Source organism: Astatotilapia calliptera, chromosome 23 (genome assembly GCF_964374335.1).
Source record: "Astatotilapia calliptera chromosome 23, fAstCal68.1, whole genome shotgun sequence".
Taxonomy (NCBI): domain Eukaryota; kingdom Metazoa; phylum Chordata; class Actinopteri; order Cichliformes; family Cichlidae; genus Astatotilapia; species Astatotilapia calliptera.
The window spans coordinates 40,407,393-40,432,671 of record NC_137443.1 but is presented as its reverse complement, the minus strand read 5'-3'; the positions used below and the strand labels follow the sequence as shown (position 1 = coordinate 40,432,671).

At 39.9% G+C, this 25,279-nt stretch overlaps 1 protein-coding gene across 2 annotated transcripts; it reads left to right on the top strand.

Annotated features, from left to right (window-relative positions):
- Positions 1-1,775: 1,775 nt before the first annotated feature.
- Positions 1,776-25,279, top strand: LOC113016035 (radixin-like). Of its 2 annotated transcripts, none has more exons than XM_026158494.2 (15): positions 1,776-1,978; positions 4,428-4,521; positions 15,854-15,937; positions 16,319-16,414; positions 17,317-17,439; positions 17,625-17,776; positions 19,229-19,312; positions 19,544-19,690; positions 21,064-21,160; positions 21,256-21,419; positions 21,815-21,945; positions 22,355-22,515; positions 22,681-22,773; positions 23,381-23,617; positions 24,638-25,279. In XM_026158494.2, exons 2-15 carry the CDS (start codon positions 4,510-4,512, stop codon positions 24,800-24,802), a joined length of 1,746 nt encoding a protein of 581 aa, XP_026014279.1. In that variant the 5' UTR covers positions 1,776-1,978; positions 4,428-4,509; the 3' UTR covers positions 24,803-25,279. The 2 variants fall into 2 exon arrangements, with proteins under 2 accessions (XP_026014279.1, XP_026014280.1); XM_026158495.2 differs by lacking the exon at positions 1,776-1,978 and adding an exon at positions 2,544-2,606.

The following is a 25,279-nucleotide window of genomic DNA, read 5'->3' as shown; positions in this document are numbered from 1 at the left end:
AGCAATGGGTGGAGATGAGTGTCAGGGTTGATTTGTGACAGAAGGATAGCAGCAAGAGTGAAAGGGAAGGTTTTAGAAGATGGTGAGACCTGCTATGATGTATGCTGTGTGGTTTGGAAGCAGTGAGACTGACAGAAAGACGGAAGGCTGAGCTGAAGTTTAGATTTCCACTGGGACTGATCAGGATGTGGAAGACTAGAAATAAGTTGGTGGATTGTGGAAAGTAAAAATCACAATGATTTAGTGGTCATTAAAATGTGTTCAGAATTTGCAAATTGATGGTGATTCATCTCATAAACCTGGACACATTGCTCTCTATAAAAACTGTCTTTATAATTAAAAACTAATGGTTTCGGCAATACTGGCCCTCTATTTACTTGATATCAGATTGTTAACATAATTTGCAGTAGCACTACTATGTAGCTACTTAGCAGCTATTCTATTAAAAATTATTAATTATATTTGGTTATTGATCCCAGTTTAGCTGTGACTTACAGCATTTGTCGTCAATGTGTGATTGTTTAAAATCAAAAACTTCATTTTCCTACGCAACATAAGAACAATTCGGAGCCCAAACTTTTCAGTGATAATTAATCATCAAGATGCATTTTATACTTTTTTGGTCATCTTTTTACAAAGATAGGTGTCAGGACAGATAGATGGAAACAGTTTTAAGTGATAAAGGTTATCAGCTGGGCTTGACATCACAATTGTTTGGAAGTCTTAGATATCCGTCCATATCCACTTGTATGGACTAAAAATCAGTTCATAGCTGTTTTAGTCAAGATAAAAAGGACACGTCCTTGATGTTTGAGTCAGTTCTGCGAACAGCTCAGACAGTGACTGCAGACTGGGTGTGTTTGGGACTATCTCTGCAGTACATACAAAACTTTGAAACGAATGTACTGATGCATACTTCCAGAGTGGGGAGCTCTACCACTGATCTAGGAGGTTTCAAACTGCAGAAGACGAGCAGGCCATTTAGATAAAACAGGACAAAAGCCTATGTGTAAGTGCCATTTGGATTCCCATCGGACCAACCTACAGGAGCAGGCTTACACTGGCATAAATCATCGCTAATGCATCTCATCGCACGGTGCATGCCCCATACATTTCTTCCATCTGATCCTCGGCCACTGACAGCCATATTGTACATCTCTACAGTTAGCTGTGTCAGGTTTGCGAGGAAAACTGCAGACATGGGCGGATATTTGTGTTTTTTCTTCAAAATAAAGTTCGAGCTGAAGGGCTGAAAGCGGTCCGCAGGCTACCTAATTCTCTTACATATTTAAATTTTCTGGAAACACTTGTATGGATACATTAGGGAAAATGACTGTGGGGGGTTGATTTAGTCCCGCTATTAACTATTAATTACTGCTTCTGTGTTTAGTCATGTTTTCCTCATTAATTTTGTTGTGGTTTTCCCCTTGTTTTTGTCAGCTAACTTTAGCTATATGACAGGAAACTACAGAAACAAAAAAGAAACATTATGTCTAGAAAAAAAATGTACAGACTCATGCTTTAAAAAAAAAACCTAATCGAACAATAGAGTAAAAATAATAAAGAAAACAATCAAACTTAAGTTTAAAACAAGTATTAAATATTCAGGATCATTGCAATGTGAAAAATGTTGGCTGTTTTATATGCAAAGGTACAGAAGATATCAAATCTAAGAGTATGTTCATGAACTGTAAACAGATGTAAACCGCCTTATTGCCCAGTTAACTATGTAGTTTTATTTTTATAGTTAAGACCGGAAGTTGTGTTACTTTATTCTGGCTGGCTCTACAGCGACTCCCCCCCAAATCGCCTTATGGTTTAGACTTGAAGGGTTTTTCCATGTCTGCGGGAATTTATAACGGCAGACGCACTGAGAGACAAGCACCCGGAGTAAAAAGGCATTTTTCATCGTGAATATTTTGCTACAGTTGAAGATACGAGGCTCTTCTATCAAATTAAAGACAGACATCGTCCCCCGGTGAGTTGCCTCTCCCCAAAAAGAGAGGAGCTTCTCTTCAACTTTGATGCAGCGGATTTCCTCGTGTTCGACCGATTCATGTGTCACAGAAGGGCCGACTTCTGTCAAGTTGTGCCCCTTAAACTGTGTGTAAACGCACCCCACTCTGCTTTACGTAGTCTTAAGTCGGAATTTGTTAAGATATTTATTTTTATATTTATTCGTTTTAGTGGCAAGTGTGGCGAATAAATGAGGGCTAACATTTTTTAAGGCGTTAAAACTTCACGAGCGCGAGCGAGGCAACCGTCGGCTAGGCTCGTCCCGTTATACGGACTACACCCACTAGCTTGATAATGTCAGCCTTTCGACGCGCAAACTTTGGGCTTCATGAAGACCATTTTTTTGGGGGGGGATCTAGTGACTAACGTTAGTGTTCATTTAAGATAAATTTTTAAAATAGGGATTTGACGCCTCTGACTTATTTTTTCCGTTGTGCAACGCTTGTGTAGCCAATATTTTAGGCGTTAAATTTTGGTTATAGTTCAACGTAACGGAAGCCAACAACTCTCGGCGGGTAAAGCTAATTGCTCACAAGCTATAAGTGGGTTTCACTTTATGAGGACTACAAACGCTACAGCTCCGACGTTCAGTGGGTTTTACAAATTCTTATTTTTACATTGCACATTCTGTAAAGCAGATTACAGTTGTATATGGAAACTATCATTGTTCCTAATAATTTCTTTAATTTCCAAAACTGAGAAGAGTAGTGGTGCTAGTCGATTTGTATCCTGAACTGGCACTACAAAATAGCTGAGACTAAAATGTAATGGCTGCTAAAAGTATTTTTAAACCCATGCCAGACACCTGGCTGCTCTCCGTTTGTATTAAATGGCGTTTAGCAAGCTTATGTCAGTCGTGATGCACAGTTCTCCATTCAGTCAGGCTGGGGTGTATTATTAAACTTCACGAAGTTTAGCTTCATACCATTAAACCACACTGAAACTCCTACGTGTGATTCACACCAGAGAAACTCTTGAGTTGGATGTTTTCACTATCCTATTTAAGTTCATCATGGGTCATTACCATACTATTTCAGACTTGTGTTTCTAGTAAAGTATACCTAGTGCTGTGACACATTGCTTCACATTGTGCCTCCCCTGCTTTGTTTTCTGCAGTCCGTAGTAGAAAAAAGTAAAGCAATCTGGTTATGAATGGATGGGGTCCTCTGTAGTTCACCATCTGAAAATGATCACTATTGGATGTCAGCAAGAAAACTGTTGATTGGCATATTTCTTTGTCCTATCAGTTCTTTTGACATGAGAGTGCATGGTCTTTGTCATGTAAAACTTTTTTATTTTATGTGTCGCAGCATAATGTCTCGATTGTCTTACAGCCTTCTCTCCTCCAGAATTGTTTAAAGTAGTGTTCTCACTGCACTTCTGCAATAGTTAACATGTGTACACTTAAGAAAAGTGGTGTTGCATGTTGTGATTGAATGGAAACCGCATCACTGTGCCTATGGCTGTTTTGGGGGTTTTGTGGCTTGTTGTCATTAACAGATTTAGCAATACTATTCCTTTCAGTGTTTTTCAGTGCTTTCCTTTAGTTGTTATTTCTGTTTTTTCTAATGTACAGTTTTGTCATCCACAGGACTAAATTTAGAGCTTGACAGAATAATCTTGTTCTCATTATATTAATTTGTCACATTTAGAAAATATTGTTGGCTAAATGTAACAGATGTTTGCTGAAATTAAATGGTAGTGTTTCTTGTCAGACTGTTGAGTTACAGAATACCAAAAACAATAAAAATAAATACTGTGCTCAGACAGCAGTTGCTTAGAAGTTTTGACTTTTTGTAGAAATCAGCCTGGTTACACTGAAGCCATTTTTGCAACCCCTCCAATCAAGCTGAAACTATTGTATAAATGAATAGTGAGAAGGCCATAACTTTTATTTTAGGGTTTTTCATCCATAATAATTTTGGTGCCGTTTAAAGAGACTTGGGCCTTTTTTAAACAAAGGGAAATCACCAGGAATGTGATGAAAATATTTTTAACCATTGTTGCCATTGTTATCAAATGGCCAAAAAATAAAAGGAAAATGCTTAAGATGCTTGCGTTGACTTTATGTGACATTATACACAGTCTGGCCACCACCCACAAAGGCCTGTTTAACCCTCTAGTGCTGCATAGGTCTCTGGCTCATCCTGTGAGATCACTGGGCAAAACCCAGGCTACTTACGTACTTTACTTTATGTATATGGTTAATCGAAAAAATCAATAAGCGCAAATTCCTACAGCTAGACTGGGATGATAACGTCATGCGTCAGTGCAAATAGGTCTACATGCTTCCTTGTTCTAGATTTGGTCTTCTGTGACTGGAATCAATAGCTCTTTATAATAATGTCTCTGGTTTCACCCATGAACACTGGGGACTTATGTTACAAAATGTTTTCTTCCTTTTTTTTCAGGTCCTGTGGTAAAGGTCTTTCTGCCGTCCAGTGACGGGTTTTTCCTCTCAGCTGTTGAGTTTAATGAGGAGAGGAAGCAAAGATGCCTAAGCCGGTAAGGAACTGACAGTAAACTTCAAGCTGCTTTTGTCTACAGATTATTACAGTAATGCAGCGTTAGGGGAAGAAGCCAGAAAATCTGCTTATTTTTTTGCCACTTAAATCTGATTGTTTGATGGACATAATGTGGCTGGTTCAGGAAGTATGATATGAATCAGCCACGTGAAAGTGGCTTGTTTTTCTTCCCTGCTAGTTCTGCTCATGTAAACCGACTCTTTAGAGCTGCTTGTGAGTTGTCATAACAGTCGGCATGCTCTGCTACCGAAATCCTCATTTTGAACAATCTGGAAAGTGGCAGTTTCATCCCCACGGCTGCTCCCACTCCTCATACGCCTCTTTCAAGTAAACAACAGCCAGAATGTGAAGTGAACTGCCTGGCCCACAGGCCTCACAACTGCAACACTGCTGCCATTGTTGCTTAAAGGGTGGAGAGAATGCCAGACTCCTAGGATGTGAACAACGCCAAAACAAAACCAATTTGATGCAGTCCCTTCATGGCTGTCTGCTTCTCACTGTTGCTGCTTTTCCATCATGAACAGACTTGGCAAGAGCAGGAAGTAGTCTGGGGATATTAAACGATGCCGAGTTATGCCACTTTTAGGTAGTCTACCCACCAATGATGCAGGTTTACTCAACACTGGACAAAGTCATGAGACAGCCGTCACCCTTATTCTAAGTGTTGACAAACTATTCATGTAGTAACTGTCAGAGAAAAGTTGACTTTCAGTTTCACTTCTGTCTTTCCGTGGCGTTTTTAATCATTTTTATCAGTGTATTTATTTAGCCAGCATTTTGGCATCCAATCAGTGCCCAACCCTGTGGTCTTCCCTGCACAGTAAGGGATTTATGGCAGGTATACTGTGTAATTTGTATTTTTAGTTGCCTAATTCGACTAAATTTGCATTCTGTGTCTTGCTTGGACAAAAATCAAAATCCAGTTGCTGAAGATTGCATCAGAAACTTTCCAAGGAAATGGCAACGAGTTCCAGGCCGCCCCACAAGTGAAACACATCTCTTGTCTGCCTCTTTAGGCAGTGGGTGTTTGTGTGTGTCCTTGGATGAGTTAGGAAGATACAAAAGAAGGACAGCCAGGCACTGATGTCATCCTTCACTTAACCCTCTCGTCCCCTGAGTCACCAGGGCAAAATCCCAAAAACGGCTTCTGGGACAGCATGCCAACTTTGCTGAGAGTGACGTTTGTGTCAAAGACAATATCTGACAGAGAAAGTGCAGCTTGTCGCAGGGAAGCGCTGACATAATAAACAGAGGAAACAAAAGCAGGGTCCACCAGACATGACCTCCTCTGGGACTAGTGTATGACATAAAAACCTTTTGGAACAGTCTCCTAAATCTGAATGTCAGTATTCATACGCAAGCTTAAAAATATTTGCAGGGGTCAGTGACAGCATTGGCTGACTTGGAAGAGAGTACATTTTCAGTCACAGGACTCTGCAGATTTTCAAAGTTTATTTTAAAACGGAAACAAATGTTTTTGTTCACAGTAAGGCTTTTACAGTCACCCATGTGGACGCCCCATTAAGTTACTTTTAGCGATAAAGTTGACACAATGTTTTTAAGAAAATGCACCAAGGCTGCAAGTGAGGTTTATGGTAATTGAAGAATCATTGATCAGTTAATATAGCTATTTTTAAATAGATGGTGATTAACTGATCATGAATCGGGTTAAGTATCCTTATACTCAGCTCTAATTGGGCGATATGAGGAACATCTAATATCACAATATTTTCTGGTCATATCACAATACATGATATATATCACGGTATGTTCAAATAACCTCCAAAAACAAATGTTATTATTCACTATATAGTTCCCAAAATTGCACTGGTATTCAAATCATTCATTAAACTTTTTTTCTACTTTAAATAGAAAAATTTAGAATGAATCGAAATATCATAACATATAAAAATTGTAAAATAAAAAATGCAATAAACTCAAATGACAGAAACACAAGTCTAGACGGTGACTAAAAAAATGACTGACTAAGAACAGTCACGGGTATCACAGCTGGTTTATTTAACGTTTTCTTTGGTGTGTGAGGGGACGTTGACATGCCGAGTTTAAAACAGTCTTAATTTTGCAGTGGATGACTTTTCAGCTGGTGGAATAAATTCATGGTAGGGCTGTTCGATATAACGATATATATTGGATGACGATATGAAAACGTCTGTCGTTTCGTTTCGTGGTGTCGCAAAATAAAATTTACGGCAATATTTTTTTCACCGTTTTAGTGGCTATATTAATTTCTTAAAGTTCTCTCTTTCTCTTATATTTAATATAACCACACTATGGACGGACAAGAGCCTGTTTTTATGCGTTGTCGTTAGCAACAACGACGATAAAACCATCGCGTGTCCGCTTGTTTATTTTCCACATAAACCTTTCAGAATAAAGCTCAAGATCCTGTTGAGACCTTTCAAAATAAACTAAATCACGTGAAAGAGTATGCAGAGTATTTACGGATGAGAAGCAAAAAGAGCCGTCAGGTGCTAAAAAATAAACCTTAGACTCAAACGTTAGAACAGGCTTTTCCCCGCAGCACGCCGTGTAATAAATACTCACAAAGAAAACGGCGGGCGTTACAACTTATGTCTAAAAATGTATAGTTTCATGCATCGGTTAAAACATTCGACTCCATGTACACGACCCCCAGCTGGAAACACTTCACGCAAGTCGAGCTGCCTGAGATTCACAGAATTTTTTATCGGGGCGATAGATGTCTTATATCGGGATATGAGATTTTGGTCATATCGCACAGCCCTAATTCATGGTAGTTTTACAACATGTTTTGCATATTACCGCATTTTGTTCAACATCCTCCTTGTGAAATCCAAACGAAAGTGAGTCTCATTCCGTCGTTTGTCTGAAACTCCCGCTGTCATCATGTTTTGTTTTGTTTTCCCTATCTGGTAGTATATAAACAAGCATGCTTGTATGCCAGAAGATGATAAAAAAATAATATTCCGGTTTGGGGAATATTATGGTGGCAATTTATACTCAATGGTTACGATAAAGCCATTTTAACCATCGTATGTGGAAAAACTTGCGATACATCGAGTATATATCGATATATATATATATATATATATATCGCCCACTCATAGTTCCACTGACACCTATATCCTACTCTTTCTGCCTGGTGTACTCTTTGTTCTGGGGGCAGGGTAGTCATGAGGGGAAAGGAAGAGGGCCCTTACTGGTTTCCTAGCTTGTAGCTGTTTTCCTGTTTGCTGAAGAGGTGGCCTGCTATATACTTTGGGGGGGCCCAGTCTACGTCAACATCCTGGCTCTGTCACAGTGAGGAGCAGAGATTTAAGAGAAAAATATAATCACACTGCTAAGGGGCTGTCAGGAGAGGAAGCAGTCAGAAGGATGGGGAATAATTTGTAAATGTGGGAAGCAGGAATTTGTGGTCCTCAAGAGATAGTCTTTAGGAATTTTAAGAGGTTGGAAAGCAAGGGGGGTTATGACAAGAGGATATATATGTATATATATAAGTACCAAAAGCTGTAGTTCATGGTGTAGCCAGTTTGAGGCCAGCTGGAAAAAACAAGTCAGTCCTAATAGAGTCTTGTGTTAAATTGCCTGGAATGTATTTCACAAACTACTGAACCACTTTTCATGAAGACACCAATAACACTAACACCAGCCCCGCAAGGGCTTAGTGTATGCCTGACTGGCAGCTAGGCTTGTAATACTGTCACATACACTGGAGTATTGTAAACCCTGGAGTTGGTGCTGGAAAAACTGTGATAACAGCACTTTGAAACTTTTGGACTTTAATTGGTTGGCTTAATTAAGACTTTTGAAATTGATGCTGACCCTATTTCAATTCGAAATCCCAGTATTACAATCAAATTAAGATGAGCAGAACCAGCAAAGGAGTCTTTCATTTTTACTAATGTGTTTTCAGGCACGTTTGGCACAGATGGCAGTTATTTCTGAAACTGTGCTAGGTCAATAATAAGTAGGGTAAGGTCCAGCTTTTATTTTCCCTCTATTGTATTTTCTCAAGTTTCTCACTCTTTCGTACAACGAATAAATAAACAATACTTCCAACACAACATTCACCTTCTCTTCCCCCAAAGCAATAATGTTGTTGTTTGCAGGTAGTTTTGATTCCTTATCTGCTCTCACGCCTCCTTCCACTCCTCCGTTGAGAACTGCCTTACTCTGCAGGGGAGGTTAATCAGAGGGACAGACAGTTGCTCGGAGCCCAGCAGGCCAGATTAGCGGCTCTACTGATTGATGTGTGTGTCTTAAGGCCTCTCAGCAAAGCTCTTCTAAACAGCTTACAGTTACTAAACAGCTGCACATTTAACAAGGGGCCCATTTGAGTGAGAACTTGTCTTTGCAATTGAAATTGAGAGGAGGATTTAGAAACATCCCAAAATGGCATCTCCCTTTAAACAAAACACTAATGATGGAGCTCTTGGATTCTTCACAACTTGTAAACTTAACAAGATACAGTGGTAAATATTGGTGTCTGTATTATATTATAGCAGCACTCAGGTGTGCTTATTAATAGCATGTCCTCAGCAGTTAGTTAAATCACACTCTCTGTATGTGTGTTGTAATTTGACCCTCTCTGCTCTGTATTGAGCAGCCAGTCTGATCATGTGTGCTCATTAGTTTTTATAGATGAGAGCAAAAGCAGCGCAGTGCAATTGATAAAATTGTTACACTTTCAGTTATGACTAAATCATATTAATCAAAGTAAAATGATTATTGTGATATGGTCTGTTTCACAGATCATGCTCCTGCTTGTCTTTGAGTGTAGAGCAGGGCGATATGGCCAAAAATATTTATCACGATATATATTTGAAAATTTGCGATAACGATATAACTGACGATATAATTGATGCGAGACAAAATACAACTCCACAACATTACTAGCGCAAAAAGACAACCTTCCATTTATTTTCACTTAAATAAGAAGCTGGTTTTTATGTACATTAAAGCTTTATAAAAATGTAACAGTGCAAATGCAAATTCCTTGCTGAAAGTTTAACCAAAAGGCATTTCCAGTAGAAATGGGCTGACATATCCTGAGCATAACTATGTATAATATCCACTGAAGTTAAAAAGAGGTGCTTTGCAACATTAAACTGCAGTGTGCAGTACATATTTTTCAGACCATAAGGTGCACGGGATTATAAGGCACATTAAGCGAAACAAAGCAGTCAGATAAATCAAACTTTATTAAACTCATTCTTCTTGCTTCCTCCACTTCTGTACCATTGATTCATTAATGTTGAATTCTCTGGCAGCTGCTCTATTCCCATGTTGTTGCAGTATATTAATGACTGACCTCATATTGTGGATTGATTATCTCAGTTGTTCTCCTGACTGAAGTTTGGTCCGTTTACAGCATCCTGCCATGCGACTGAATTTGTCTCCAACTATCAGGAACCTTAACGTTAACTTTTACAAGTGGAAAAGTGTTAGTGTTCGTCCTCCAGCTTCACTGTTTATGTTATGCTAACATAGCTGTGTCGCTAGCGATCACGTAGCACATCATTATATACCAGCTAGCCCAACTTCAGTAACCCTACAAACGTCACTGCTGTTTAGTTTCCTGTCTTCATTTATGTTGGAAGTGATAGCAGAGCTGTACGTTTGATTTTTTTCAGAAATCTCTCCGTCAGAACATGCAATATCATGCTTAGGTAACTAGCGAAACTAGCGTGCTAACTTCCACTAGCTTCCTGCTAACTTCTAACTCCGTTAAATGTAATAAATTTTGTTTTCATGGATGCCTGGAAGTTAAACTTCATAGTTACACCTGGTAAAGCAGCAATGCTGATCGTTTTATTAAAGATGAAAGAATTTAGACAGTTTTTAACTCTCAGTGATGCTGCAGTGTTGTTTGACCTGAGAAATACGGGGTTTAGGACCCAGATTACTCCCAGATTTAAGAGCATCTTAGTCCGACAAATACGACAATAAGGACAGCCGCTTGCATGTTCTGCAAAAAATGTGCTTTGTCATGTATCTGACGGACAAACACCAAACCAGTTCCACATCACTGAAGTTAAACCATTTTTACAAACCAATTCTGGTTCATCTGTTTCACTCAACAATCGGCCATGTGCGTATGAAAACAAAGGCACTGCGCATGCGCGTTTTACTCATATTCTATCGCGATATTTCATTTTCCTATCGTTGCCTAACATTATACCGATATTACCGTGAACGGTATAATATGGCCCAGCCCTATTTGAGTGCACACCTTTCCAAATTGATTCCCCACCACGTGGTGAGGTTGTCATGTTCAGGCAACTTTCAATAAATATGAGTCAAGTTAAATATTTGTACAATTTTCCCAAAAGCTGAATTATTCTGTCAAATAATCTTGGTCTTAGTGTGGACAATAAGCATTGTGACTTTTTTGACACAACTGATTAGGTCAGCTGGTTACTCCCAGCTGATTGCTTGACTTGTATATTTGCCTGTTCTGATATCTGGAAAGTTTTCATGATTGGATTATAGATTGATTTTTGGATCTTTTTGGGGGGTTTTTTAATGGGGAAATCACAACAGTGATCACCACACTTTACTTCTAATTATATACATTTTTCAATTTTCTAGACCACTTAAGCCACTTTTGTTTTGTTTCCCCCCCTTTCTTCCTGAATAAGAAAATCTTTAGCCAACATTGTTCCACAAGATTTTGCTGTCCAACCTCAAGCAGATCTTTCTCTGTCCATCTGTGCAGAAGGACGCTGTGCACTGAGGTTAAAGCTAGTGTCAGTGTACCAGTTTATCATTTATTTCATTATTGGCTCCTCTTAACACAAGTAAAATTAGTAGTTAATATTTTTAGGTCAGTAGTAAGAAAGAGAAGTGAAAAGAAGGAATGATGAGAGTATTAGTACTTCCAGTATAACATTTACTGGAAGCTTCTAAACTCTTTCCGCTAGATGTTGGAACTGCTTCTGAGATATGTCGGGCTCCAACTGGAACTTGACTCATCAAGAGGATATCCAGTGTCATACTAATTTTAGTGTTTATGTTGTGCTTTTAGGAACTTTCAAGGCCTGTCAGTTCACATGCTTGCAAGGCATCCTCTTATGGCAGTGTGATGGAATTGAGTACCTGGATTGTTGTGTTGATTGTTGTGAATGTCCTTTTTTTGGAATTTATTCCCATTCCAGGTCTTTCCTCAAATGCCTAACACTGTCCTTTTAAGGACAGGTTGCCCAGTCAGCGTATCTTGTGTCACCAAATAGTGTTGTTTAAGGACAGGCTTGCAAAAGTCACTCCTTCAAGGCATGTCAGTTGTCAGTGTCTGATTAGCTGTGTCATTGCTTTGGCATGTTGCTGTCCCTCTTCTCCTCCCCCCCACTCTGTACGAGAGACAGGATTAACTAACCGTCTGGTCCATAAAGGATTCCACCTCTTTCCGCCCTGTGGGTTTGCTATGTTTTCTCACACACACACACACACACACACACACACACGCGCGTAGCACAAAGGTTGGCTCTATCGTGGCTGATGGCGGGCCCCACACAAACAGAGGACAACTCGCAGTCTATTCCAGTCCTTTGGAAACTCAAACTTAGCACTACATTCTGTATAACTTTTCTTATAAAGTCACCAAGGCAGTGAAATCAACACAAAGTTTATATTCAGTGAACCATGAATAGATTATGTTGCTGTGGTTACCTTGTTTGTGGCTAGATCTGTGCACCTGCAAGAGTAGATCCAAATCTTACTTGACTAGTTAGTTACAGTTATCCAAATGCAATTGATGTTCAGTAACAGGAAGAGGTTATTGTTATACAAAGGTTATTTTATAAGGGAGATCAGATCGACAGGCACACAGAAGTAAACAGTACATCAAAAAAATCAGTGAGTGTTCTTGTTTCTTTTTCATCTTTTAAAACTCTTAACCTCAGTATGTCCACATTAGTTTGTTTTAAAATTGAGTTATCTTCAGTCTGTTACTATTGTCAGTGTTGGGGAGTAATGGAATACAAGTACCGGCGTTACGTATTTAAAATACAAAATATGAGTAACTATTCCGTTACAGTTACAGTTTAAAAATGTGGTACTCAATAAATGGATTACACAGCGGTCTTTTCCTGTTTCATATGTTAGGCTGTCCCCTCTAGTTTTGGTAATTCCACGCCAGTGGCAACCCAAACAAAACACGCATTAAGAGGCTCTAATGCCTGTGTCTCGATCTCACAGCCCATGTCACCTCTACTTGCAGCCCACATAATGACGTGAAGAAGTTGGGTTTTTGTTTTTGCTGAATTATTGTTCAAAAAATTATTTAATATGAATGCAATAGGCAAAGTGTTACAGGCATAGCCTTAAAGAATGTAGCCTCACGGGCAGTGTAGCCCAGTTGTAAGTAAGCTATTAAGACTCGACTGTACACTGTGTTCGTGTTTTCCTCGTTACAAAATACATTTTGCGGCATGTAATCTGTAGTGGAATACATTTTAAAAGTAACCTTCCCAACACCGACTATTGTTTGAAGTATCTGCATTTAAGCAAAGCCAAGCAAGGTAAAGAGCTGGATATCAGTAGCCCCTGTTTCATGTAATATTATCCTTAGTGTCTACATTGAAATGTTGACAGGGTTGTGGTGTCATAAGTAGCTTATGTTATTGGATCCCAGCCATTGGTGTCAAGTTCCCATAGTGACCCCATTCATAAAGCATCCCTGAATCCCTCCATATTCTCCTATTAAAATACTGATCTTTTAGTTTGATATTCTTATTTTTAAGTGCTCTGTGTAGATTTCACGTTTCTTATTTTTGCCTGGTTGTTGTTTTGTTCTAGCTACTAATTGGAATTTTAGAATTCTGCTCATCCCTTCAGTATTTCCTGTGTTATCCCCCCTCTTAATTCATGTTTTGGGTCATTTTTTTTGCTTTATTCTGGTAAACATGTGTTTCTGGTGTCTTCCTTCCTTGTCTTATTGTTACCCTCCTGTGCCATAATATGTAAATGGTCATCAGTGTAGTCTAGCTTCCCAAGCCAGCTGAGAGGCTCGGCAACAGTCGCCTCAAGGAAGTCGAGGTGACTGTTGTTGTGATTTAGTGCTATATAAATGAAATTGAACTGAACTGTGTTCTCAGCTTGTTGGAGTCTATTTGTTTTTTGTTTGTTTTGTTTTTTCTCTTCCCTCTCGTGATGGATTTTGTATTTTGGACTGAAAACACTTCCCCCGGTGTCAATAGAAAACTCAATGAACTGCAGCACAGACATTTCACGTTCCATAAATTTCAAGCCGCAACCACAAAAGAAGAAAAGGATGGATGTGATTTGTGAACTTATAATCTTAATTCAGTCACTAAACATAGTCAAGTCCCATTCAGAGCTTCTCTTCATGTTTCATCTGTAGTCTAGGATAGTAGTGATAAAGACTTTTCACTCCACACAATAATTTTTGAAGGCTGGGTTTGAAATTTTACCTGTTTGTACAGCAATAAGCAATCTCACTGTGATTTGCATGTTTTACTGGTCTGACCCCTGGAAGTCAGTAGCACATGCTCCTTTAGTTTTTGTTGTTTAATTGTGGTTGTCAAGCAGCTTTTAGATACGTTATCGCCTAATTGTGGCAGTAGAAGCCAGAGGATTCTGCATACATATGCAAAATCCTCCTTGAATGCATCTTTAGCAACAACCAAGTAAAATTTCAGTGCAAAGCAGACTAAATTTGTGTTTTAGTGCAACAAAACATCATGCAAGATATCTATATTGTGGGCATGTCCTGCAGTATTTATTGGGTAATTAATGTGGTGATCCAGCAAGATACATTATGGGCTGAGTTCCATGTGGGGGTCCAGTTATGTGCTGGTTTCATGGATTATTCATTGCAGGGATATTGAGTGAAAAAGATGAAGGCAGGAGAGTGTGTCAAAAACAAGAGGGGAGAAAAAGGAATGCAAAGTAAGCATTCCTGAGGTTTTATATATAAGTACTGAGAGGAAAAGGATGGTTCATTCCCTCAGTTTCTTCTTCTTCTTCTCATCTACAGCAACAACGCTGTAATTTAATGTCGAAAGGAGTATACCCCAGATCATCTCTCAAACTTCCTGTTGCGCTTCATAGCCACGCTCTTTTTTTTCTTTTCTCTCCTCCCTTCACGCTCTTGCTAAACTTTGCTTTTTGCACCCCGCCTCTCAGCTTGCTTCTCGTCTTCCTCTTTACTCTGTGTTTTCCTCCGTCTCTCTTCTCGTCCTGTTAACTACCACTGAGGCAATGCACGGCTCAATGTATGAGTAGGTGTGGGAGGAAGGATGTCAGATGCCACGGAGGTCAACCCTGCTCTGTTCTGTGCCATCAGCTGCTTCTAGGCCTACTGCCAGTGCTGCTTAAAGAGGAACAGCCAATGACTGAGTTTTATCCTCTGCTCCACCCCAACAGAGGTCTTTGCCTTGAAAAAGTGTGGCTTCACTCACTGGCAGAGTGCTGAGAGGGTAGGATTGAAAGGATCTGACACATTGCCCACATATGGGGGAAAATGTTCTTCTATTGTCCTCTTTAGAAATTCTGCAATTTCCTGGAATATTTTTGCTCAACTGAGGAAAAGTTGGACAGCAGCACTTGACATGAGTTGTCAGTAGTACTGGTGCATACATGCAGTGCACCACATCCTGTATTCTAAGAGAACCATAACTATTGTGTGAAAAGTAAAGGTTGTATAAAAAAAATACTTTTTGCCAGTATTGCCTCAGTGTTTTGTGAGCCACCTCACTTTATCACAACCAGTATTCAACTTCCATCTGTTTAAAGTAGTGTACAGTTTTCCCTTCGTGTGAATCTCTCACTTAAGATGGTAGCACAAGTTTTCAGTAGGATTTAAATCATGAACGCAAGTGGATCAAGTTATCATTCGATTGTTTTGCTGACTAGTTTAGACTAGTGGCATAGTCAGGCACATGAGATGAAGTGTGCGCATAAAGTGCATAAATTCTTTGAATGTTGCACACTTTTTGTACAACAGTTTGAAGAAGCAGTCTTTCAGAAGACTGGTTGATTGGATAAATATAGATAGATATGCTTTTTTTCCCACCTCCCTAGTGCTTCGTGAGTTCCTCTGACTCTCATCTGTCCGTAACACGCTTAAAAAAATTGTTCTTTAGGGATTCTTGACCTGTTCTTGCAGTTAAAGTATTTGTCCAAACTTATAGGTTTAAGTGGTATTTAACTGCCTAAAACAGGAGCAGAAAAAAGGGAATAACACCCACACATGAATAATTGCAACTTATTTTCATGTCTTCACTTGTGTAATATTTGCAAGCAAAGTGAACTTCCTCCCCTTTTTTTCTTTTTTTCCCCCCCCCTAGATCAATGTCCGTGTGACCACCATGGATGCAGAGTTGGAGTTTGCAATCCAGCCAAATACCACAGGAAAACAGCTGTTTGACCAGGTGAGCAAAAAAAGTATTGTGAGGACAGAAACCTGGCACGTAGGAGTGTGGGTGCTTGAGAAGTTGACACTTTGTTTCCTGTATTCTTATGCTGTCAGTCCCCACCTCCCAGCACAGGAATTTTTGGTGCCTTCAGAAAGAGTTTAGTCAGTGCCAGAATAATAAGAAATGAAATCAAAAACGCTCCCTATAACAGTTTGTTAAACAGGCAGAAGATAAATATGATTTCTTTACGTTCTAACAGTCGCCTCCCTTCTCTCTTAAATGTCTCTGCCACTTACCACAGATCACAGATTTGTACTTCTCAGACATCAAAGAAAAAACGCTATCTAAAGGAAGAATAAACTGTGAAAATCCATTTTTCTTTTTTTTTGCTTTTAGGTGGTAAAGACTGTGGGCCTGCGAGAGGTGTGGTTCTTTGGACTACAGTATGTGGACAGTAAAGGCTACATCACATGGCTGAAACTCAATAAAAAGGTAAATATCACTTTGTTTTGTGGGAAAGTAGAAGCTTGGTCTATGTCCCTACCCTCACCTATCATCACGAGCTTTGGGTAGTGACCGAAAGAACAAGATCGCAGATACAAGTGTCGGAAATGATCTTTCTCCGAAGAATGGCTGGCCTCTCCGTTAGGGATAGGGTGAGGATTTCGGCCATCTGCGAGGGGATCAGAGTAGAGCTGCTGCTCCTCCTAATCGAAAGGAGCCAGTTGAGGTGGCTCGGGCTTCTGACTAGAATGCCTCCTGGGTGAGGTGTTCTGGGCATGTCCCACCGGGAGGAGACCCCACAGCAGAACCAGAACACAATGGAGAGATTATATTTCTCAGCTGGCCTGGGAACCCTTTGGTGTTCCCACAGAATGGCTAGAGGAGGTGGACGTGAGGTGGGGGTCTGGGCTTCTCTGCTTAGGCTGCTGCCCCCGGGACCTGGCCCCAGATAAGGGGAAGAAGATGGATTGATGGAGAAGCTTAAAAACAAAATTCCATTATTAATATTATTATTAATTTAAGCATGTGGACTTCAACTGATTTTCTTAAATTGTTTGTCGGGGTCTTTCTCTTTAGCTCTCACTTTCATGTTTCCTCCAGTGTCTGTGTCTATTGTTTGTCTGGTATTTGCCTAGAAGCAGTACTGTGGTACTGAAGCCTCAGATGTGGTCTTTCAACAGGCTTCTTCTTTCACTCACCTCAAAACAATCCCCAGTCCTAGCACCCCTGCTATTACAGTGTGTCTCTACATTTCCAAGTGTGCATTACAAAAAAAATATCCTCATGCTCAACAAGCATGTGAGCAAGACAGACAAAAGGCAGAGGCTACAGAAAAATAGTATTGAAAAATTCCAGTACATAATGGAGCTATTATTATTTTTTGAATCCAGGTGACCCAGCAAGATGTAAAGAAAGAGAGTCCTCTGCAGTTTAAGTTCAGAGCCAAGTTCTTCCCTGAAGATGTCTCAGAGGAACTAATCCAGGAGATCACCCAGAGACTCTTCTTCTTGCAGGTAACTCCACACACTCAGGACACCAACACTTTTAGCAAATAATTAGTTTTTCAGTTATTTTCAAAACCTCAAAATATCACATTTTTATGTTACTATTATCTAGCTTGCTCTGTTCTCAGCATAAGTGCTAACTAAATCTTACAGTCTTGAGTACATTTAGAGTCACGCACACATTTTTCTGCCAGGTGAAAGAGGCCATCCTGAATGATGAGAACTACTGTCCCCCAGAAACGGCTGTGTTGCTGGGTTCATACGCTGTCCAGGCCAAGTATGGAGACTATAACAAAGAGGTGCACAAGGCTGGGTACCTTACTCATGACAGACTGCTCCCTCAGAGGTAGGCATTTCACATAAAGTTTAGCATTTTTTACTAGAGATGGACCGATCCGATATTACGTATTGGTCCGATACTGACCTAAATTACTGGATCGGATATCGGAGAAAAATAAAAAATGTAATCCGATCCATTAAATATCACGAAAGCACCTCACAAAACTTGCAACACGCCGTAACTCGCCTCAGAACGTTAGCACATCGGAGCAGTATGCATCACGTGATAGAACGGCTGCGTTAAGCTTAACAAGCGACTGCCTCTTCTTGCTGCTACTTCAATCATGAAACTGCTTAATGATCAGCTGATCGGCTTTTCTGTCGCGAGTCCGTCTCTCTTGTTTGTTTTTGGCCCACTTTGCACCAGAAAGAGGAAACCAGCGGATAAACAACAGCAGCACGTTTAAGCTTGATAAGCTGTTGTTAAAATTTATTTAATATTACTTTCTACACCAGGATCTTTTTCTACGTAGCTGACGCTGGTAACTGTGCAGGGGCGGATCTAGCAAAGTTTAGCCAGGGGGGCCGATAGGGCATTAACAGGGAAAAGGGGGCACAAAGACATACTTTTCTTTCTTATTCTCATTTAAAATGTCTAGCTTTCAATAAATAATTATCTGACACCCAAAGTTTTAATTTGATATAAAATGAATAGAAGTCAATTACTGTATATAGTGACTATTAAGTCTAATATATATATACCCTAGTAAGCTATAGTACTTTGTCCTTTGGGAAGGTACCATCTGTGCAGTCTGCAATTCTGTTGAAGAAAGATGTTGAATCTATTTAATATTTCTTGAAAAATAATTGATTTTTCTGCATTTTTTTTTTTTTCACACTGCATCAAATTAAGGTTGATTACGTCGATTAAGCATCATGAGGTGGAGCGTGAGGGGTGGTTCCCTATTTTTTAATTTTTTTATTTTTGTTGTTGCTGGGAGTTGGAACCCTATTAGTTAGGTTGCTTAATATTTACGCTAAGTACTCTTTAAAATACCAGAATAGGGAGGATGGTGTAGGTTTAAGTTTATTAGATTGATCAGTATTGCTGAACTATGAAATATTTTTTTTTTGCATACAGGTATAACAGAATAGCTTTAGTGTAGTTGTTGTTTTAAACTTGAGTATGAACTTATACAAAATGCAGCAAGATATTTTAAAAAACAGTTTTGTTGATTAAAAAACATTATATCGGATTCATATCGGTATCGGCAGATATCCAAATTTATGATATCGGTATCGGACATAAAAAAGTGGTATCGTGCCATCTCTAGTTTTTACATATATATATATGATTCTGGTGTCAGCCAGAGTAACTGGATTTTGACTTTCATTTTTCAAAATCTATATCTTTGCCTGCTGGAGTATTTATGATTTCCTCTTTGAGGAAGCAATTCTGTGCTGTTTGACATTCCTTCAGATGAACATCATTGTGTGTGTGTGGTGTGTGTGTGTGTAGAGTCCTGGAGCAGCACAAGCTGACTAAGGAGCAATGGGAGGACAGGATACAGACCTGGCACGAAGAACACAGAGGAATGCTCAGGTGTGTGTCAGACCTTTATCATGATGAAACCCTTGTAGACATGTTTGGATTTGCCATAAAGTACCAAAGATTTAAACCCACTTAACTTAAATTCGAATGTGTGCTTTTTTTTCTTCTTCTAGAAGAAAATGTACGCTAACTGAATGCTATTGTTTTGAACATGTGATTGTGTTAAATTTCTAAACATAATATAATATAATATAATATAATGCCTCTTTTTCTCTACTCTAGAGAGGACTCAATGATGGAGTATCTTAAAATCGCCCAAGACTTGGAGATGTATGGAGTCAACTACTTTGAGATTAAAAACAAGAAGGGCACACAGCTATGGCTGGGCGTGGATGCTCTTGGACTCAACATCTACGAACACGAGGACAAGTAAGGAATATACATAATCCTTGGAAAAACTAATTTTCTGACTAATTCTACAGCTATTAGCCTTGTAGTGCTGATAGGTTTTTTTAATCTCAGTATGAGGCCAGCATTTTGACGTTACCAAGTGGAAGTTTTTGCATGAATCTCCTCACACAGACAAAGAGCCTCAGAGCTGCGGTTTGCAGTTGGTTGCTAAACAGCAACAGCCTTGAATAGTGAGCAGTTGGAGGCGTTACTACACAGTGTGTCACAATCATAACAACTGATAGATGTGTGTAAATGCGCCTGGTATACCTGCTGTGTTACACAGCCTCATCACAAGATCAAAACTCGTATTGAATTAAATATGAAATGGAAAAAAAACGTCAGATTTTCTAGAAGCTTAGCTGACAGGAACAACTGTGCAGCCCACTCTGGAAACATTTAGTGGGGTGCTTTTAAAAAAATAAAAATATTTATATTTATTATTATAATATTTATAATGTTTGAATCTTGAGTGTGGCATTTAATATATTTAAGAGATTTTCAACAACTTTAATGATCCAAACTTGCTGACAAAGGGTTCATATACCCAGTGGATTTTGGTTCATGGGCCCACGGAGCACATACTGTTAAACTCAAATCAATTTGATTTAATCAGACAGACCCCTCTAAACAAGTGGTTGTTTAGCTCTGATGTTGTTAGAGTTGTGATGTATTTTATGGGGGAAAATACATCACAAGTGTGTCTAGCTGTGTGACATAAATGGTAATAGGACATGCACAATGTCCAAAAAGCTTAGAGGAAGCAAAGATATTTTCGATAAGTGAGAGGTGGAGAAAGTCTCTGTGTCTCCATTGTAGTAGTCTTTCCTGTTCCCTTCTGGTCAGATTTATTTCCCCTCTTCGTGAAGGACAGATTTAATCACTACTCCTGTAGCATTTCCTCTCACTCTCTGCATCACCTTTGTTTATGTTATCTGAGGACAGCTGCCTTCCTCCTTCTCTCGTCCAGGTGACGGGTGAAGGGGAAAAAAAAAAAATGATTGCGAGATAACAGCATAGTTTTTTTTTTTTCTTCTCTCTGTTGGCTGCAGCTTCCTCACTGTCCTTCACTTTCTCTGTTTGTTTTCTTTTTTCTTTATTATTACGTCTTGTTCACAAAGCATCTACCTACTACTACTCGAATTAGTGTCAGCCAGTGAGCGTGACACCTGATACTGCCGCTATTCTCACACAGACCTGAAAGACGCTTCAGTGTCATCATTTCCTGTAAGCTGGTCTGTTTATACTGGGCACCATCTGCTGGCTGAATTTTATACCACGTGGTATTGGGTTACTTTTAACAGGCTGTTAAAAGTCTGCACAATTAACCAGTTTTTTGCTATTTCATCCAGATTGACACCAAAGATTGGATTCCCCTGGAGTGAGATTCGAAACATCTCTTTCAATGACAAGAAGTTTGTCATCAAACCCATCGACAAGAAAGCACCTGTGAGTGTCGCACTCAGTCCACAAATATTCATCCTTCAGCTTTATATAAATGCTTCACACGCTTCTGTTTTGCTCTCTTTTATCCATGCCTTTAGGACTTTGTGTTTTATGCCCCACGTCTGCGCATCAACAAGCGCATTTTGGCATTGTGTATGGGTAACCACGAGTTGTACATGAGGAGAAGAAAGCCCGACACCATCGAGGTGCAGCAGATGAAAGCTCAAGCCCGGGAGGAGAAGCACCACAAACAGATGGAGAGGTACTGCAGAGGGATGACTTGGCCACATACACATACATTTTTTTTTTTTTTGTTCCATGTCATTATGCAAAGCTATGCATGGGGAGTGTGCTAGGACTTGATAACATTTGATTATCACTTTCCCATTAAAACAAATGCACAAAATTGTATCAGACCAAGGCTTACACTGATGACGAGTCACTGCTACAGCAGAGCATTTCCATTAGAGGGCAGTGTCTCCTCTGCTACACAAAAATGAGGCATGTTCATGTATTCATTCTGAAGCTTCATTTAACTTTATTCAGATCATGGTGAGAGTACTTCATCTATGTATATATACAGTATTAAAATAGATGTTTCATAGTTAAAATATACACACAAAGTGATCTGAAACAGGTAATCTGCAACCTTCTCAGGGCCCAGCTGGAGAATGAAAAGAAGAAGCGAGAGCATGCAGAGAAAGAGAAGGAAAGGATAGAGCGTGAGAAAGAAGAGCTCATGGAGAGGCTGAAACAGATTGAAGAGCAGACGATGAAAGCTCAGAGAGGTATCCCTTTTTCTTTTTCATTCTCTCATCAGTTTTCTTACTGTAGCTCTTACTTCCTCCTTCCCTCCTGTATGTCAAACTGGAGAATCTCTCTAGGGCTTTAGATCAAGACCAATTACATATTTCATTATGTTTGTGTGACCAGAATATATAAAGATTGAGCAAAGCTTTTGTGCTTTCATTTTTCTTTTCTTTCAAATTAAAAATACAAACTTATTTAGAAACCCATTTTTCAATAGTTGAAATAAGAGGAAACTTTCAAAACACAATAAGTTGCGCTCTTGCGGCTTCTGTTTTACATTAAAGTCTTCAGTTGCCATCACCAGAGTTCATTCTGAGGTTGGACTCTGAATGTTTACAACATAAATCGGAGCTTATTTATGACACGTTCGCGTCTGCTCTTCCACAGAGCTTGAGGAACAGACTCGCCGCGCCATGGAGCTCGAGCAAGAAAGAAAGAAAGCGAGGGAGGAGGCTGAGCGGCTGGAGCGAGACAGGCAAGCAGCCGAGGAGGCCAAGGCGGAGCTGGCCAGACAGGCTGCAGACCAGCAGAAGACTCAAGAGCAACTGGTGTGTGTTGTTTGACTGATGCTGGGAGCAGTGCCAGACTGTCATATGTGTATATGCTTTATGCTCCTGCACTTACAAGGCTCTGGTGTCTGTCTGATTATTTCGGATTGTTTGAAGCCATAGATTGTTCTGTATGAGTAACAGCAGGGACTGCTTTCATTGCAGGCTTCTGAACTGGCTGAATTCACAGCAAAGATCTCTCTCCTAGAAGACGCCAAGAGGAAGAAAGAGGATGAGGCCACAGAGTGGCAGCACAAGGTAACGCAGACTTCATTGATGACTTCATGCACCAGATGAGATAAACATGTGGAAAACTTTCCAACTTGTGCATGATGTGACTGAATTTTGTCCAGCAGTGGACACTGAAACAATTAAATTGGTTAATTTTTAATATTTGTCATCATAATATTTGTAAATCAAATGGTATGGACTACTACACCTACTGTGATGGAGGATTAGAGTGATCGGGAATCCTGTGTTACATGGATCCATACAGCATACCCATCGCTTGTCTTCCACATCACTCATAATCAGATGGTGTCTACATTTTGATTGGCTTCACTAAACATTTGTTAATATTTACATATTTTAAAAAGCGTGTTTTTAATTAATCTAAAAAATCTAAATCTTTCCCCAACTCCTTCCTGTAATGAGTTTCTTTTACAAATAATCGTGCAGTTTTGCATAGATGGGTCAGTTCATGATGGCTGCAGATTAGGCTTAATGCCACTGTGATTATTTTTGGTCTGATGGCCTAGATCTTTAACCACAGCTGTTTTGTGTGGCATCCTTTGCTCTCACCTGTCTAGCGTGACTCTGTGAGCTGTCTGTCCTAATCTCTCCTTCCTCGTGCCTCCACCTGCAGGCTCTGTCAGCCCAGCAGGACCTGGAGAAAACCAAGGAGGAGCTGAAGACCGCCATGACAGTGGTGCCAGCGCCTCCGGGCGGTCATGCTGAGAACGAGCACGATGAACACGATGAGAACCACGCAGAGGCCAGCGCTGAGCTCTCCAATGAGGGCGTCAGTCATGTTGACCTCCGCAGCGAAGAGGCTCGCGTCACTGAAGCACAGAAGAATGAGAGGGTTAAGCAGCAGCTGCAGGTAGGAGCAAGAAGTGAAAACCTTTAGGGCAGGGTTAAAATGACAACCCGTTGTTCAGATTTAGCCTCCATAAGAAGCCTGATATTACTCTTTATCAAAACTAGTCCTATATAAAGAAATTCCACCACTGTGGTGTGCATCTTGCGCTGAAATGAAGTCTAAAGCCAAAAATTGCCAGATTAATTTTAGAGCAAACTTATATATATACAAAATAAGCTTTAGTTTCATGTAACCAAAGGAGGTTTGCGATACACAAACAAAAAATAATATCATCTCATTGTTATTTATAACAGCAGTTTTGTTGCAAAGAAGAAACACGGGCCAAGAAATGGCAGATAAGGGTAAGATGAGGCATACGTCTGTGTCCGTTCTTCTTTAAACTCCTGCTTGTCACAGGAGATGTGCTGGCTTATACTGCAGCCTGGCTTTAAAACAGACTTTCTAGAAATGAAGTAATCAGATGGATAATGTCCAACCTAATCATAGTTTTTATATTGTTAAGTAAATTCCAAAGACTGCTATGAAGCCTGGCTACTGCATAGGCCAGGACTAATACTGAAGCTAATGCAAGAAGAGTTAGAATAGTTTTACATAAAGAAAGGCAGGAACCTCACACCCAGGCCTGCACTTTGTATCGGCTTCCTCCAAAGACGACTGCTGAAGGAACAGACTTTGGTCCAACCATTGCTGATCCCTGCTTGTGTGTTGTTTTCAATACAGCAGAGACAAACACACTTTTGATTTAGTTGTCAGTGAAGACTAAAGATCGCACACAGAGAACCAAAAGCTAAAGATAAGTGGCTTTGCGTCAATCAGATGTTTAGTTTTGAAATGGAGCGTGATCCCGTTTTCTCTTCCGCACACGTCCTGTTTCGTTTGTCTTGTCTGCAACGTCTGTGCCGCCCTGATCATCAGACAGTTTTCTCTCCTCTTGGCTTTAATTATTATTTTTTTGGTCGCGTCTTCTCCTCCTGTTCTTTCGCCCTCCTCAACCTGTTATCCTCTCTTCTCTTCTCATAGACATTGAGTTCAGAGTTGGCTGAAGCCAGAGACGACACCAAGAAGACCCAGAACGACGTGCTGCACGCCGAGAACGTGAAAGCAGGCCGAGACAAATACAAAACTCTGCGGCAGATCCGACAGGGCAACACGAAGCAGCGCATCGACGAGTTCGAGTGTATGTGAGAACAGCACCTCAGGGTTACCCCGCTCTCCTTAACGGCTGCTTGATTTTTTTTTTTTTCTTCTTCTTCATGGACAACTGACGCTTCCGTCCTCGTAAGCCTATCGAGTCTCCCTCAACACCCCCCCAACACCCAGGCTGTCTCAAGAAATCTTCTTATCCAATTTTGCCAAAGTCCTGCTCCACTTCCTTATCTGAGTTTGGATTTCTCCCTGATGTGGAGCTGCATACACGCCACTCTGAACAAGCAAATTATCGTGTTGGAGAGATCATCTCCATCTCTTACTCGAATGGGGGAAGTGAAACTGTAAAAACCAAAAATGGAAGCAGTTGGAATTTTTTATTTTTTTTTTTTTTTGGGTAAACATGGCCATAGAGCGATTTTGTTGTTGTTTTTTTTTCTTCTTTCGCTTGAAAACTTTGTATGCAAAGCTTTAGTATGATTCTATGTTTCCAGTTAAAAGATCTTCTGTCCTCTT